This window comes from Sapajus apella, unplaced genomic scaffold (assembly GCF_009761245.1).
Source record: "Sapajus apella isolate SASKATOON/1434 unplaced genomic scaffold, GSC_monkey_1.0 scaffold12, whole genome shotgun sequence".
Classification (NCBI taxonomy): domain Eukaryota; kingdom Metazoa; phylum Chordata; class Mammalia; order Primates; family Cebidae; genus Sapajus; species Sapajus apella.
Window position 1 is genome coordinate 38,114,803 of NW_022436952.1, and position 16,662 is coordinate 38,131,464.

General features: G+C 49.2%; 3 protein-coding genes across 19 annotated transcripts in view; 2 read left to right on the forward strand and 1 right to left on the reverse strand.

The window, feature by feature from the left end:
* Positions 1-3,650, forward strand: part of MYO18A (myosin XVIIIA) — a 103,942-nt gene extending 100,292 nt beyond the window's left edge. For 11 of the 17 annotated variants that reach the window (XM_032280993.1, XM_032281000.1, XM_032280996.1 and 8 more), the window contains one exon: positions 2,252-2,418. Coding sequence is in view for 6 of the 17 variants with exons in the window: in XM_032281008.1 (XP_032136899.1) it covers positions 2,252-2,396 (145 nt within the window). In the remaining 11 variants the exon portion in view is untranslated. Of the gene's footprint in view, positions 1-2,251 lie in introns of all 17 variants that reach the window. The other 6 variants (XM_032281004.1, XM_032281005.1, XM_032281007.1 and 3 more) reach the window with 3 other exon arrangements.
* TIAF1 (TGFB1-induced anti-apoptotic factor 1) lies at positions 2,964-3,648 on the forward strand (the record flags this gene model as incomplete). The annotated part of the gene is given in 2 exon segments (XM_032279386.1): positions 2,964-3,066; positions 3,069-3,648. Coding segments are annotated over 2 exon segments (345 nt in total), but the record flags the coding sequence as incomplete, so codon positions are not given.
* Positions 3,651-4,805: 1,155 nt separating the features above from the next.
* The window catches only part of PIPOX (pipecolic acid and sarcosine oxidase), a 28,332-nt gene continuing 16,475 nt past the window's right edge, over positions 4,806-16,662 (reverse strand). Inside the window, exon 9 of the mRNA XM_032281013.1 lies at positions 4,806-4,839. The gene's annotated coding sequence lies outside the window, so the exon portion shown is untranslated. The remainder of the gene's footprint in view (positions 4,840-16,662) is intronic.

The following is a 16,662-nucleotide window of genomic DNA, read 5'->3' on the forward strand; positions in this document are numbered from 1 at the left end:
GTGGGTGTGGGGCCTGGAGCCCCCACTTTGAAAAGAGGTGAGGCAGTGGAAAGGAGTAGAGGGCCCCAATTCAGCAGTTCACAGCACCCTGGAGCTCGCCAGCAGTGCCTCATTTGCATCTGGATTCCAGCCCTGGCATCTGCCTTGTCCCCGTCTGCCCACAAAATAACCCCATTGTCTTTCCACAAAGTGAGGTGCTCCTTAGCCTAACAGCAGACCCTAGCCCTGAGTGCCCAGAAATAGTATATAAAAAATGAGAACCAAACCAGGCTCCCACTAATTTAGAATTCAAACAACCCCAAAGCTAAAATAACCCCAATTTTTTTCTGTGTTGCACAGTCATCAGTAAGCTTTATAATTTTGTCCTAGAAACCACCCCCCACCCCCAGAGTCTTTAAGTGCCTTTGGGCTATCAAAGTGAGACTCATTTATGTTCAGTCTAGTTTGTATTAAATGTGTTTTGTGCTATCCTGATTCCTTTAAAAATGGTAATTCATTCATGAGAAATACGATAACTATTAACCAGACTGCCCCATTCCTGAACCATTTTGCATAATTGAGCATGTATTCTATCAGCCTCTTCCTTTCCCCCAGGGATAGATAGAGAAGTATCTTTTTTTTTTTTTTTTGAGACGGAGTTTCACTTTTGTTACCCAGGCTGGAGTGCAATGGCCGCGATCTCGGCTCACCGCAACCTCCGCCTCCTGGGTTCAGGCAATTCTCCTGCCTCAGCCTCCTGAGAAGTATCTTTACATAACCCCTGGGCACTCGCCCAAGCCAGCAGAATTCAGGTTTGGTCTTGTTTTTTTTTTTTTTTTTTTTTTTTTTCCTCTCAGGTCATCCCATCTAGTGGCAGGGTGAAATTGTCCAAAGTCTTTGAGGTCTGAGAGTCCCAAATTCAAGTTTACATACTGGCTGTGTGGCCTTGGGCAAGATCCTTTCATCTCTTTGGACTGGCTTCCTCATAATATTTCATAGGGTTATTGTGAAAAGTAAGAGAGTCTGTCTCGGGTGCCTAGGCCACGTCTTACGCACAGGAGTTCTCAGTGACCACATCTTGCCCGCTGCATCTCTCACTCCACCTTGGGGAAAGCTGAGAAGGTGGTCCTTTCTGCAGAACCTTGACTCCTCCTCTTTTGGTTTGGGGATAGAACTTTAAACGGGCTAGTAAACAAAGGGCCCTTTTCAGCTTCTTAAGTCAGAATTGTAGGCAGCGGGAACATGGAACTGCTGTTTGCCGAAGTTGGAACTGTCTAGGAGCTGGAGGCAGGGCTGCAGCTTGAGAGACCCGGCTGAGTGTGGGGCACCAGTAGGAGAGGAGCCACAGTGGGCTGTGTTTTCTGCAGTTGTTTTGAAGCGAGAGTGCACTTGAACTGACAGAGGCAGTGGAGGCAAGAGGAGTAGAGGAAGGTGGCCCTAAGGCTTTGGGAGAAAGAAAAGGGAAGGTGGATGGAGCTGCGAGATGAGGTCCCCTCTTCCCTGTTCAATGCCGTGATCCTGCTCCATCCAGGGGAAAAGACCTCTTCATATCCAGGATAGCTAGAGGCCTCCAGAGCCAGCAGCGCGATGAAGACTCTGAGTTATGTTCTTGTACTAAGAAAGGGGCTTTTCCCCTTGGGCCACCCTAAAACAAGTCTTCCCATCCTCTCCCTCCTGAGCCTCCATTTCTTGTGAGTAGATGATGCCATGGTAAAGGGTAAAAATTCTCACAGGCCTCAGAGGGCTGTCATTAGAGAAAAGTGTTCAGATCTGGGAGTGTTTGATGGGGAAAGCGCCTCCTTCTCAGAAGGAATCTTTTTAGGAATCGGTTGCCTAAGAGAACTTCTACCCTAGACAGGTTGTAATCACCAGACCTCTAGTCACCAGGCCAATGTGGTTCATGGACTGCTTGCTTCAGAGCCTTCTGGAGAAGGACTGAAAATGCAGAATTCCTGGGTTGTACCCAACAGCCAGCAATTCAAGTTTTCTAAGAGGAAGGGCCCAGGAGCTGGCATCAGATTCTTATGCCCGCTCGAGTCTGAGTCCCACTGCTCTCAGCATCCCTTTTTTTGGAGCTTTAAAAGCTTCCAGAGTCTCCTTCCTCTCACCACTTTGAGTATCTTCCAAGTAAGCCAAGGAAGGTTTTTACCTAACAATGTTTGGCTTTTGGGGAGTGCCCTGATGCGGCTTTGTGGGCCTCTAGAACCAAAGGCATGGGTGCTTAAAGGTAGGAGTGTCATTTGTCCCTAACCTTATTCCTCTGTCCCTGCAGCCCCACCAGCTACTGGAAGTCCCTTGCCCCTGACCGGTCAGATGATGAGCACGACCCTCTCGACAACACCTCCAGACCCCGATACTCCCACGGCAATCTGAGTGACAGCGACACAGAAGCCAAGCTGACAGAGACCAATGCATAGCCCAGGGGAGTGGTTTGCAGCCCTCTCACCCTATGGCCTGCGGCTGCCTGGGCACCTCTCCCAGGAAGTGGTGGAGCACCCATCTCCCCCACCCGACTGCTGCTCTGCATGGGAAACACCCTGACCTCCTGTCGGGGGAACTTTCCAGGCTATGGGTGTCTCATGTCTCCACATGGAAGAGGTGGGGGAAAGAGGAGTTTCTGAAAAGAGAACTTTTTGCTCCTCCCTGCCTCGAAATGCCACACTCTTGGCTTCTACCCTGGGCCACCGTGGGCAGTGGCAGGTGGCCTGGCACTGCATGAAGCCAGCACGTTGACCTCCCTCTCAGCCCCCTGCTCAGGGACGGTGGACAGGTTGCCTACTGGGACACTCTAGGTTGCTGGGTCCATGGGGAGGATTGGGGGAGGAGCAGCGATGCCTTCCCTCTGGTGTGGGGTGGGGGCTCTCTCTTCTCGGTGCCTGCTGTCTTTCTACTTTTTAATTTAAATACCCAACCTCTCCATCACAGCTGCATCCCTCAGAGTGGGAGGGGGCTACAGTGGTGGCTGGGGCCCCCAGAAATGACCCGGGAATCTTGTCTCATCTCCATCTTCACTCTTCAGAGAGTTCTTTCTCTGTGCAGCTGGAGACACTGGTGAGCAGAGCCAGGTCCAGGTTCTTAAGAATGAGGTGGGAGGGGCTCTCCGGTGCTTCTGGGCTGGGTTGAGCAAGCCTATGCAGACAAGGGTGCGTGGGGACCATCCACACCTTCAGCCCCCACCCCACCCTCTTTGTCTCAGCGTGTTATGTGCAATGACCTATTTAAGATAAACCCATTCCAACTACACCAGTTCAGGGCTAATCCAAGCACTGCCTCCCTCCTTTTCTGTCCAGGTTGCCTGGACCATAAACTCAGCTCGAGAGGGAAGGCTTGAGATTGAGGGCTTTGTGATCAGAAAAACTGAAGATGGAAGTTTTGGCCAGTGCTCATTAGACACGGGTCCTCACCCGGTGTCCTGAGCCCGTGTCATTCTTCTTCCAACTCGCTGCCCCCAGACACTTATCCCAGACACAACACCATGTGGTCTGGAGGACCCAGCCCCCACCCTAAAAGGTTATCCTGAGAACTCCACCAGACTTGGGAGCCCAAGGGCAGTGCCTGGTGCTGCTCCCATCTGCCACCCCCCTTCTCTCCTGCAATTGGTTTGTACTCATTGGGCTGTGCTCTTCCCTGTTTACCCGATGTATGGAAATAAAGGCCCTTTTCCTCCTGGCTGCACCAGTTTTCCTACCTGTTCCTTCAGGCTCAGGTAAAGTCCAGATTGGTTGTGGCAGGATGGGCAGAGGCAGGATTCTGATGGGGACCATGGGGACATCACCTTGATCTCTGGCCTGCTCCCCAAAGTGTCAGACCAATGCCTCTTGGCCTGGGCAGTGCATTTTGGGGCAGGCAGAGGTAGTGGGATGAGGGGATTGGCCAAGGAAGACACAGGCCTCTCCTTTTATGTGAAGAGCCTGGGGACTGTGATTCAGGTTAGCAGAACCCTTCAAGCCTCATCCTCCCTGGCCTCCACAAGGGAATGTTGAGGTCTCTCTGATTATTAAATCTCACCAGTTACAGAGATTCTATCTTCTCTCACTCTTTTTCATTTTTTTTTTAAAGGATTCAAGCCCCTCTCATTAGAACATTTTTTAAAAGTTTAATTTTAGTCATTTCAAAGGTGACTTTTTGATAAAAATTCGCAGAACTAGCTCTGGCCCACAGGGCAACCTGAAAAAGTTGGTAGTGCTGTCTCTGTGCCCCGCTTGTCTGTCTGCATGCCCCACTCCATGCTTTGTTCCTTCATTGACAGCAAAGAGGCAGCTCATGCAGAAGGGCAAGAAACAAATGACCCCCCTCCTTCTCTTCTACCTTCTGTAATGTGGCCAGTTATAATCCCTGAACGAATAAAGTAGTTTGGGCAGATTGGTGGGAAAAGATGTCAAACAGCCCAAGTGCTGAGGCTCTGGTAATGTCAGCCACCCAGAAAGAGTCAGAAAGGGAAGGAGGGAGAAAAGTCTCCCAAAATGATTGGAACAGAGTGAGAAGTAGATTCGTCTTGAATGAAGTAGACTGCCCCCTCCACTGCTCCACGATAGAATAGAGAAGAGGATAAGGAGACGGTAGTAAAAGTGAAGTTACTGTTTTTCTTTTGGTGACAGAATCTTGCTATGTCACCCAAGCTGGAGTGCAGTGGCGCAATCCCAGCTCACTGCAACCTCCACCTCCTGGGGTTCAAGCGATTCTCCTGCCTCAGCCCCCAAGTAGCTGGGACTTGCAGATGTGTACCACCACACCCAGCTCATTTTTGTATTTTTAATAGAGAAGGGATTTCATCATGTTGGCCAGACTGGTCTCAAACTGTGACCTCAAGTGATCTGCCTACCTCGCCTCCCAAAGTGCTAGAATTACAGGCATGAGCCACTGTGCCCGGCCTAAGTTACTTGGGGAAAAAAAAAAAAAAAAAAAGGACTGCTAGCTTGTGTTCAGTTCTATCACTCTCATCTTTTATTTCTGTTTTCACATAGTGCAGTACATTTTCTGTTTCTCCCAGGAACTAGTGTGACAAACCTCCCTGCCACCTTTAGATGAATTCCCGAATCTGTTCACTCATACTGAGTCAGGCCTCTGTTTAACTGGAAACTCCAACATCAACCTCCAATAACCCCACCTGGGATAAAAAGCTTTGTTCAAGTCAGAAAACATACTCACTTGCCTAACAGTTGAGAACTAGTTCATGACTGCCTGCTGTGCCTAGGCCCCATTCTGGGTGCTGGTGAGGGATAAGGTCTCTTCCTTCATAAAGTGGAGGGAGGTAGACACAAAATATGTACTGCACTTCTTAGTATGTGCAAGCTTCGAGTGGGTGGGTAGAGGGGAACATATCATAGTATCCATCCTCCAGGGGCTTGTGGACGAGGGCTGGAGCAGATCCATGTGGAAATAATTACGTAAGACATAAGGACGAAGAAGTTGCTTTGGACATATTATGGAGGGAGATACTCTCTTTGGCATGGAGGATTGGGAAAGCCTCTAAAAGGAGCTGGTATTTTGACCGAGGCTTGAAAATAGCACTTCCACAGGTAGAATTGCTGGGAAAGGCATACTGAGGAGAAGAGCTTAAACGAAGGTCCTGGGGCAGGGAAAGATAGGTGATGGAAGAACATGCCACAGGCTGGCTATGCACTGCCACATGACCAGCGCTTCTCCAAGTTTCAGCACAGCCCCTTGGCCAAGGTGGTGGGCTCCAGGCTGAGAAGGAGACAATTCCTTTGGCACCAGTTCCCCAGAGGAGTCCAGGAGCCTTTAGGGCCACCAAAGCCCATCTTCGTTTTGGGTGTACCTTGAAAGCTGTGCTGTTGGCCTTACCTGTATGCTCATGGTACCTCTGGTCCTTAAGATGCTGCGGAAGGCAGATCTGGCTCTTTGCCAGACTCAAAGCCCACCTGCTAGATCCCCTCTATAATTGCAGATCCCCAGGATTGCTCTGACTCCTGAATAAGAGGCACGGGCGGGAACCAGCACCCTGTGGGACTCCCCATGGTGCCCAGTCTGTGCCCAGAAATGGCGGTGGCAGGCAGTGACCCCTAAATGGTCTTTTTTTGTCCTTGTGTCTCCTTGGCAGATTATCCCAGTTGTTCTTCCCCCATCCTCCGCCCCCGTGCCTGGTGGCACAGACACTTAGTGATTTGCTCCTTAATTGTCCCCCAGCTAGGCTGCGCAGATGCCGCTCTTTAATCTCTCCTGATAAATGAATCGCGCCGCTCCTTTAATCATATGTTCATATCCAAGCCAATTTGAATCAATTTGGCAGGGAGCGTGTTGCAAGAGATGCCATGACTGCTGTTTCTCCCCCAGGGCCCTGGAGCCAGAGCGGCTGCTATCCTCAACCTCAGCAAAGAGCGCAGGAGGCCCATCCAGAGAAAGGATCTCCTACCTGAATAGTGGGGACTTTTAAAAGTCATTTAATTCATTCCTGACCTCCAAGCAGGCCATGTGGGACTGGAGGGAGATGGATTCCCAAAGGCCTCAGAAGTGGAAGGGAGGGGGATGAGTCCCTAGCCTGCGTTGGTCATTGAATAAACGGCCCAATTTTCATCCCTGGGAGAAAGTACTGCCTTAAATCTAACCCTAATCCTTTCTGTTCCCTGTTCATTTCCGCACCGATTCTCTGGGAAGCTGGAACACTTCATCACCTTTTATATAGCAACACATTCCAGACAAGTCTATGATAATTTGTCCTTGCCTGCTTCGGCTACCGGCAGCCACCCGACTCCTTTCATCTTCCCCTAGGACATATTTTCTAAAACCTCCAGCCTGGTGGGCAGTCCGGGACACACTTGATAATGTACCAAGCTCTGCTGCCTTTGCAGCTGCTGCCTTTCACCTCCAGAGTGTTGCCCACGTGCAGCAGTGAAAACAAAGCAAAAATAGACAAAACCTGCCAAACTGAGCTCTTCTTCTGCCTCTAGCACTGCAATCTTGGAGAAGGGGCTTAACCTGTCAGGCCTCGGTTTCCCCATCTGTGAAACAAGGTAGTACTGCTGGCAAGAACCTTCTGGCGTCTAAATTCAGAGCTCCTTACCACAGCCAAAAGAATCTCCCACGCCCTTCCCCTTCATCCCCTCTAGTGAGGAACTGGAGGGATTGACGGTGGTGCCACTGGGGCTTCGAGATCCCGGTGCTGTGGGAGAAACGTCGTGCATGGTCTATTGGGAGTTAGTTTCCCTTCAGCCACTGGGTTGAACCTCATCCTCTCATTTCCTCTCCTTCCCTAGCCTGCTCTGCTTTGCCATTCACTGTGAAAGCGAAAGTTCATTAGCATATTCATATCTCATTTGCATGTCCACTGTTCTTCGGCCTTCTGGTCCCGCCTCCGCGTGGAGGTTCTTTATTCAATAACAAGAAGCCACGCCTCTTAAAAGGGCAATGGGTTTTCTAGTCGCTGACAGGCAAGCTCATCTGGGTTGCCCTTTTTTTATTTTTGTTTTTAAAACGGAGTTTCGCGCTTGTTAGCCTAGCTGGAGTACAAAGGCGCGATCTCCGCTCACTGCAACCTCCGCATCCCAGGTACAAGCGATTCAACTGTCCCAGCCTCCCAAGTAGCTCGGATTATAGGCATGCGCCACCACGCCAGGCTAATTTTTTTGTATTTAGTAAAGACAGGGTTTCACCATGTTAGGCTGGGCGCGAACTCTGACCTCAGGTGATCCAACTGCCTCAGCCTCCCAAAGTGTTGGGATTGCAGGCGTGCGTCAACCGCGCCCGGCCAGGAACTGCGTTGCCCTTTTAAGGATTACAGCGGCATAAGGACCCGTCTACTCTTCCAGCAACCCGGAAATACTGTTTCCCGCCCTTTTAAGCGCACTTGGAAGTCTTAGAGCTGAGGCCAAGAGCCAGTGACTGGGACGGAGGGACCCCTTCCTATCCTGTCAGTAGTGACACGTGCAGTGATGAGGAGGGCGATAAGACCAACAATAGTTCCCATTTGTTGAGAACTTAGTATGATGGCCCCAGTGCTTATGCACTTTGCCTGCAACTCATTTCACCTCCATCACAACTCTGTGAAGACCTGGAAAGAAAACCAAGGCTGAGGGGTGATGTCATCTTTCTAAGCAGAGTCCTCAACTTGCTTCCAGCAGCTGGCCAGGCGTCTCCTAACTATTCTGGCGTTGGCAAAGGATGCAGTGAGAGGCAAGAAAGCAAAGAACTGCTGCCATGGTCAAATTGTGTGCACTTGGCATTCGTCATGGCCTGGCCTCAGAAAGGAAACGCTTCTTGGCAATTTGGGGGGAAAATATCTGCTTCACATTTGCGTCGCTCTTCACAATTTTCAGAGCATCCCTCATACATTATCACATTTTCACTTCACTCCCACTGTGCCAGCAATATGAATAACAGTTCCACATCGCTCAGAATGCATATTTTAAGCTATATTCACTTCAGTCTAATTTCATTACAGTACAACAACAATCCAGATCATTCCCTGCTATTTGATCTGGGAGGAAAGATTTCCACAGCAATAGCCATTTTGGAGTTAACAAGGATGTTGCATGTGTTTAGAAGGAATCGTACAGAGAAATTGAATCTTCTGTAGCATGCGCCCCAGTGATGGGTCATATACATAAGGGAGATTCCAAAAAGAGTGTGTGATTTGCGATTGAAGTCAGTGGCATAAATCCCCCAGTGGAATACTTATATGTGCAGATAGAATTTGCTGTAGATATCAAAAGTCAGCTATGATGGTTTTACAAAAAAAGAAAATTCAAAAAGGATATTACGTTTTGACACTATCCAGGCAAATTACATTTGAAGTGGCTTTGGCTTAAGAGTCAAAGAGTTTCCACATTTTAATAAATTTTTATATGTTTTGTGCCGTATCTATGATCTGACTAGATTAGGAAAAGAAGCAAATGGGTTTGGGAAAGAGAGGAGACCACTTGGGATTTTGAAAATGGAAATTCTTTTTTTTTTTTTTTTTAAGAAAAGGAGTTTAAAAGATCTCTGTATGGGGAAGATATAGTCAATAGATTCAGAAACATTAGGACTTTGAAAGACAGGTGAGTGACAGGTAGCCAGGCAAATATAAAATAGTATGTGACGAAAGAGGTTTCAAGGCTCATCTTAACCTTGGGGGCTGGCATCAGTTGCAGGTTGGCACCCTTGCTTGAGGGCGGCTGGGGGACTACTGTCCAAGGGAGAGCGACCCTAGTGAGTGCATTCCCTGGAAGTTTCTGCCCTGGAAGCACAGGTCTCATGGAACCCTTTGTGGGTTCTGGAGCACATCTGTGGGTTCCGGAGCACATCTGTTTCCGGTAGACACATACTCAGCCACTGGGCAGGATTTAATAGTAGAAAGGAGCGTCTGCTACCAGAACTGACAAAATAAGCCGAGAGAACCAACTAGAAAGTGAGGCAGTCTTCTAGCTCTGTTAATGGGTTCCTAAGGTTACATATAGACAAGACAAAAGTAGAGGGGAAAACACAGATCAATAAATAAATGTTAGAAGGGACCTCGGAAAACTGTAAGTAGTTTTACTTGGGGATGTGGGGTTATAGGTGAAGTAGCTGTCCTTTCAATACCAAGTTTTCATACCATTTTTAAAAGTCAGTACAGATGTGTGTAGCAACACCAAAGAAGGCCCCAATTTGTCATATTAGCGTGACTATAAGAGTCACTTCTTTCCCAGCATTTCATATACAGAACTCATAGCAGGCGGGGCGGTGGGGGGAGGTGGCAAACCGTGTGGCAAAACTGCTTAGAAACTGCTTATATCCCTTGCTCAGGGAAAGCCATTCTTAAAGCAGCAGGCTCTCTTGGCACAGCTGAGAGTGGAAGCTGGAAGAGGAGCAGATTGGAGGGTGGAACATGAACAGGGTATTTAGGGGAGGGGAGCAGGGCGGATGAGACAAGAGCATCTAGACCAAGCCCTCCCACTTAGCCGGGAGCCCTGCAGGTGATCGGTTTAGGTGAGGATGTTTTTGTTAAAGGGACTGGCAGTGGGGTTGGGATGAGGAGAAGCCAAGAACTGAGAAGGTCATTTAGGATATTTGTGTCATAGTGATGTACTTTTTTTTCCTCAAAGATCTGCAAGGGGGGCACATGGCTCATTGACCAGACTTTGTGCCTGGCTGTTAGATTTGTGCTTCTAATACATGATTTCATCTAAGGTGTAGCCCCTTAGGGAAATGTTGTTGCCAGAGTTGAGTGACCAGTGAGTTTCTCTGAGAAAATGCAGGACCCCTAGTAAAAGAGGAAGCCCTGGGGTTCAGGCATCCTGGAAGGTCTGGGAGGAGCAAGTCCCCTGGGGGCTGGGTGTGATCTCCATCTCCCTCCCCACCCCCACTCCTTGCTCCCCAGTAGAAATCAGCTACAAATCTCAGCTTGTTGGGAACAGATGGCCTTGGCTGACGAATAAACCACCGCAGGCTGCTCCACCTGTTCTCAGGCTGGAATAATCAGCTCGAGACAAACATCAGCGCTGAAATAACTCATGGCAGCGGGTGATGCACAGGCACTGATTCCAAAAATCTCTTCAACAGCCCACCCCCCTCCAACTCTCTCCCCTCCCCTAGAGGCCATGGGGGAAGATAATGGAACATAGAAGACAGATAGAGACCCAAATTGAGCGGGAGGCCGGTGAGGGTGAGCGGGTGGAAATGGCTGGAGGACAGGGCTGAGTTGTGCAGCGCGATGGGGGCATCCACTTCAGCAGGGCAGGAAATTGTTTCTCAGGAGCACGTGGAGAACATGGGCACTCCTGTGTTGGTCATGGGCCAAGGCTGAAGAGACTCAACTAGTCTGGGATGTTAGATAACTGAGAATTTAGGATTCGTTTGATTTGTTCATTAAAAGAGTGATATGCAAGTAGGGTCAAGCTACCGGGGAATCTCTCTGGGGCCTTCTCCTGCTCCCTCTGTCGATGGGGTCCTGAGTGCTCACAGTTCTACAGATTTGTGTTCAGGCTCCCCCCAACCCCCGATGAAGCCACCTGGGCTAACGTTCTCTGGCATTGGTAGATGAGCCTGTCAGAGGAGTGACAGTGCAGGGAAGCAGTGATGATGGGCAGTGGGGGATGCCAAAGGAGGTGGGGGTCTGAATCCCCGTGAAGCTGATCAGGAGAGGGCAGAGAGGCAGAGAGAAGAAGCTCATTGTTTGCATTGGTTGCCTCAGGCAGGTGGCTCCCTCAGTCTGGCCTCCAGGCCTGGTACACAGAGCATGGGGACTCAGTCCAAAGAGGCTGTGTGGGCTTACAGGGAAGAAGTCTGCAGAGCCCTCCAAACCCCAAGTTGCATCTCTAAGTGCCGGTTACTCTTTCCCCAAGTGGCCCTATGCTGCCCAGGGCCCAGGACATTGGAGACAGAGCCAGCCCTCCCCTCTTATTTAGGGTCCTGCAAACCTGTTCTCCTCCATGCTGGTTCTGCCTGCAGAAGTGGCCCCTGTCTTCCTAAGTGGCTGGTTCTGAGGTTCTCACCCCTGGCTATTTTGGTTTATATACAAAAAGCAAAAAAAAAAAAAAAATGGCATAATGAATGAAACTGTTGATATGGTTTGGCTGTGTCCCCACCCAAATCTCATCTTGAACTATAGTTCCCATAATCCCCATGTGTCGTGGGATGGACCCAATGGTAGGTAATTGAATCATGGGGGCAGTTACCCCCGTGCTGTTCTTGTGATAGTGAGTGAGTTCTCAGGAAAGTTGTTGGTTTTATAAGGAGCTTTTCCACTCTTCACTCTGTACTCATTCTCTCTCCTGCTGCCCTGTGAAGAGGTACCTTTCATCATGATTGTAAGTTTCCTGAGGCCTTCCCCAGTCACAAGGAACTGTGAGTCAATTAAACCTTTCTTTATAAATTACCCAGTCTTCAATATTTCTTCATAGCGTGTGAACCTAGACTAATACACCTGTTTACCCATCAAGCAGCTTCAACAGCTATCACTCCTCAGGAGGCTGAGATGGGAGAATTCCTTGAGCCTAGGAGTTCAAATTCAGCCTGGGAAACAAAGTGAGACCCCCATACAAAAAAATTAAATTTAAAAAAATTTTTTTTGAGACAGTTTCACTCCTGTTGCCCAGGCTGGAGTGCAATGGCGTGATCTCAGCTCATTGCAACCTCTGCCTCCCAGGTACAAGTGGTTCTCCTGTCTCAGCCTTCCAAGTAGCTCAGATTACAGGCATGTGCCACCACACCTGGCTAATTTTTTTTGTATTTAGTAGAGACAGGGTTTCACCATGTTGGTCAGGCTGGTCTCAAACTCCTGACTTCAAGTGATCCACCTACCTCGGCCTCTCAAAGTGCTGGGATTACAGGCGTGAGCCACCACACCTGGTCTTTAATTTAATTTAAAATAAGAAAAATTAAAACAGTTATCAACAGGGAATCTTGCTTCATTGGCAACCCTGCCACTTCCCCATTCTCTTCACTGTATTATTTTGAAGCTGACAGACATGATGTCATTTCACCAGGAAATAGTTTCGTATCCCTCAAAGAAAAGAAAATGAGGCCAGGCATGGTGGCTCACGTCTGTAATCCCAACAGTTTGGAAGACCGAGGCAAGTGAATCACTTGGGCCCAGGAGTTTGAGACCAGTCTGGGCAACATAGAGAGCCCCCATCTCTACAAAAACTAAAAATAATTAGCCAGGCATGGTGGTGTGTGCTTGCAGTGCCAGCTACTTGGGAGGATGAGGTAGGAGGATCACTTGAACCTGGAAGGTCAAGGCTGCAGTGACCTGTGATAGCACCACTGCACTTCAGCCCTTCAACCTGGGTGACAGCATGAGAGGATGTCAGGATGTCAGAAAAGAGAGGAGAGGGGAGGGGAGGGGAGGGGAGGAGAGGGGAGGGGAGAGAAAGGAAGGGGAGGAGATGAGAGTCTCACTCTCTCGCCAGGCTGGAGTGCAGTGATGCCATCTTGGCTCACTGCAGCCTCCATCTCCTGGGTTCAAGCTATTCTCCTGCCTCAGCCTCCTGAGTAGCTGGGATTGCAGGCACACACAACCACGCCCAGCTAATATTTTGTATTTTTGTTTTTATTTTATTTTATATATATATATTTTTTTGAGACAGAGTCTTTGCTCTGCTGTCGCCAGGCTGGAGTGCAGTGGCACGATCTCAGCTCACTGCAACCTCCACCTCCCAGGTTCAAGGGATCCTCCTGCCTCAGCTGGGAACTACAGGCACCCACCACCATGCCTGGCCAATTTTTTTATTTTTAGTAGAGATGGGGTTTCACCATATTGGCCAGGCTGATCTCGAACTCTTGCCCTTGTGATCCACCTGCCTTAGCCTCCCAAAGTGCTGGGATTACAGGCGTGAGCCACTGCTGCGCCGGGCTGACCTTTTTTTTTTTTTTTTTTTTTTTTCTAAATAGAAACAAGGCCTTGCTCTTTTGTACTGGCTGGAGTGCAATGGCATGATCATAACTCACTGCAGCCTCAAACGCCTGGCCTCAAGTGATCCTCCCCCCTCGGCCTCCAAAAGCACTGGGATTACAGGCATGCGACATCAGACCCAGCCAGAAAATGACTCTTTATAAAACATAATCACAATATTCTTATCACATCTAAAACATGATAATTCCTTAATACAAAATATCCAGTCAATGTTTAAATGTCCTTGATTTTATTATATATTTTTGTTATATAATTTATAATATGTATAATTAAATTGGTCTGTTTAGGATCCAAACAAAATTGAAGAGCTTTTTAAAAAGCATGGTGTCTCGGGCCTTCTCCCTCAACAATTCTGATTTAATTGGTCTTGGGTGGGGCCCAAACATCACGATTTTTAAAGCTCCCCAGGTGGATATAATGCGCAGCCAGGGTTGAGAAATGCTCTTTCCCCTACCAGCTCCCACCAACTCCTTCATGTTCATACCGTTAAACACTTCTCTTCGTTTCCAGCCAGGTGACCAGGCAGCCCCCAGAGCCGCTCAGACCAGGTAAGGGCTGCCCATCTCCAGGTTCCTCTTTCAAGGTGGGCTCAAACTCTCTGTGGACACAGTATTTCTTTTTCCTACAGATTCTCTCACCAAGTGCATCTGTTCCGATCTCTTTCTCCCCTAATAAACCTGGTGCTTGTTCTTGCCTTGCAAGCATAGCAGATTTTTTTTTTTTTTTTTTTTTTGGGGGGGGAAAAACAAAATTTTTTCCTCAGGAAAAAGTGAGAACTTCCCTGGGGACTGTCACTCGTTGCTCCGACGCCTCAGTGCCGTGCTGGAGCTGAGCACAGGGCCTGCTGGGGAATTGGCAGCAGATGAAAGGGAAACCAGGGATTCAAGTGGGACTTGAACCCAGCACATTTTGGAGAATCTAAGAAACCCTTCTCTCCTGAAGATGTTGGCCCCAGGAGCATTTTGGACAGTGATGCCCGAGTCCCTCGTTCTGTGCCTCTGCTCACAGCTGTGACCTGCCTTCCCACAGCTGCTGCTTCCGTTCTCCAGCCCCCGACCCCCTCACTCCACTTGCCTTTTGGATTCGTTCCTCTCTCCGGTGCCCACCCCCACACTCCATGCCTCACTGAATGTTGGTGAAACAAATCTAGTCTAAAATAATGAGCAATCAACCACCCTGATGCTTGGGGGCAGGCTGGGCAGGGGCTGGGGGAAGGGGTAGGAGCTGAATCATTTATAAAGCTTAATAAAGATGCAGATGAGCAGTGCTAACTAGGAACCCCAGAGCTTGGCTTATTCATGATTCAACGTTATGTAAATGTTGAGGGTCCTGCCTGTTAGAATACCACCCCTTGTCCCTGCTGCCCCTCCAGGGCTGACAGATCCAGCCCACCTTGGGCCTCCCCGATTCTTCCTAACCCAGGTGCCAATATCAGCCCTGTCTTAGGCCCAGATATCTATTTCAGACCCTACCCCCAGGGTAATAAAAATCCTAGATCCCTTTCTAGCCAGCAGACTTCCAGAACTTTTGAGGGGAGGCCCTGGCCTTCAGACAAGCCTCTACAGGCCCAAATAGCGGGGCTTCTCATTTTTTTAAAAAGATTTCCAAGGAAAGAATACAAAAATGCTCATCTACATGTTTCAGTATCTCACGAATCTACCTAATGGGATGGATTTCCTGAAGTCTAACTTTAACCCCACTTGCTGCACTAAAAGCCCACCATTAAAAAACCAAATTCTTGGCCAGGTGCCAAGAATTACACCTGTAATCCCAGTACTTTGGTAGGCCAAGGTGGGCAGATCACAAGGTCAGGAGATGGAGACCATCCTGGCCAACATGGTAAAACCCCGTGTCTACTAAAAATACAAAAATTAGCTGGGCGTGGTGCCCATGCCTGTAATCCCAGTTACTCAGGAGGCTGAGGCAGGAGAATCGCTCGAACCAGGGAGCCAGAGGTTGCAGTGAGCCATGACTCTGTCTCAAAAAAAAAAAATAATAATAATAATTATCTTTCATCACTCTTCTGAGAAGTAAAATGCAGGCATGGAGTTAACTTTCCAGCCGACTGTCTCCAGACTGATTCAGCCTCCTCTGACCTTTCTAGTTGACCCTCCCTCCTGGGTACACTCAGATTCTTTAAGCTCTGAAATTCATTCTGCGATTCCAAACTCTGCTGGGGTCTTAACTGGTACTGAGGACAGTGTATACCTCCTCCTCTCCCCACCACCATCCCTGACTGGTACCCCACAATCACCTGAGTCTAAGGACTCAAATTACTTTGCCCTGACTCTCCTCCCTCTTTGCCTGTCTTTCCTGATTTCCTCTCCATCTCCTCATCTTTTGGCGAGGCTGAGAGATGAAAAATTGGGTCAGAGTCACGAAGGCATCGATTGCCTCTGCTCTCCCTTCTTTCCTGGCCTGGCTTTCTTCCCTCCCGCCCCCAATCTATTTTCAGCCTGCCTCTGCTTTCCCCAGTCTGCTTGCCAACCAGGCCAGCCTTTCTCTTCGTTGCCCTTATCTCTCCTCTGCAGCCTGTGCAGACCCTAGCTGCCCTTCCAGAGGTCTCTTCTTGCCTGCCCGATTGATTTTGATTTTCTTCCATCTTGAAGATCTGTACAGCCTGTCTGAAAGGGGATGGCTGGCCACGCTCAGGCAGAAGGGAAGCAGAGAGAGAAAACTGGTTGGTCTGCTTAGGAAAATCCTTCGATATAACTGAAACTCTCAGGTTGTCCCGGGACCCCTTCTCCAATGACTTTGGCTTTCCTCTAGGCCCAGAGACTATTCCCAACATCTCCTCTACAACCCCACCCCACCCCACCTAAGAACTGCTGGTTTCCCCCACTTGGGCATTCTGGGCCCGTTTCCTTTGGCTTTAGAGGTGTATGGCATCCCTGCAGGTGCTGGCCTGCACATTGTCAATCTCTTCTTTCCCAATTTCTTGTCTCTCTGCATTCTTCACTGGCCCGATCCATTCCCCAACACCCATCCTTCCTCACTCACCCCCTGCCTCCTCCCACTCTTTCCTGGGCTCATCTGGAGAGGCCTCCACCATCTGAGGCAGGGCTTGGGAGCAGCCCCCACTCGTCCTTTCTCAGCCTCCGGGAGACACTGGTCCCTCCTTTAGCTGCCACCAACAAGCTGAATAAGGCTGGATATTTTGGAAGGGGAGCTGCAGCTGGCTGGGGGAGGGGGTGGCACGGAGAGAAGCCAGAGGGAACTGCGGGCAGCTGTGGGGTGAGAAGGGACATTCCGAGCATCTTTCTCCCCAACTTTCTCGGCTTGGGAGCTGGTGGGATCTTATTCTGGTCCTTCTCTGTGTTTCATGCGTCTCTCCCCACCGGTGATAACAC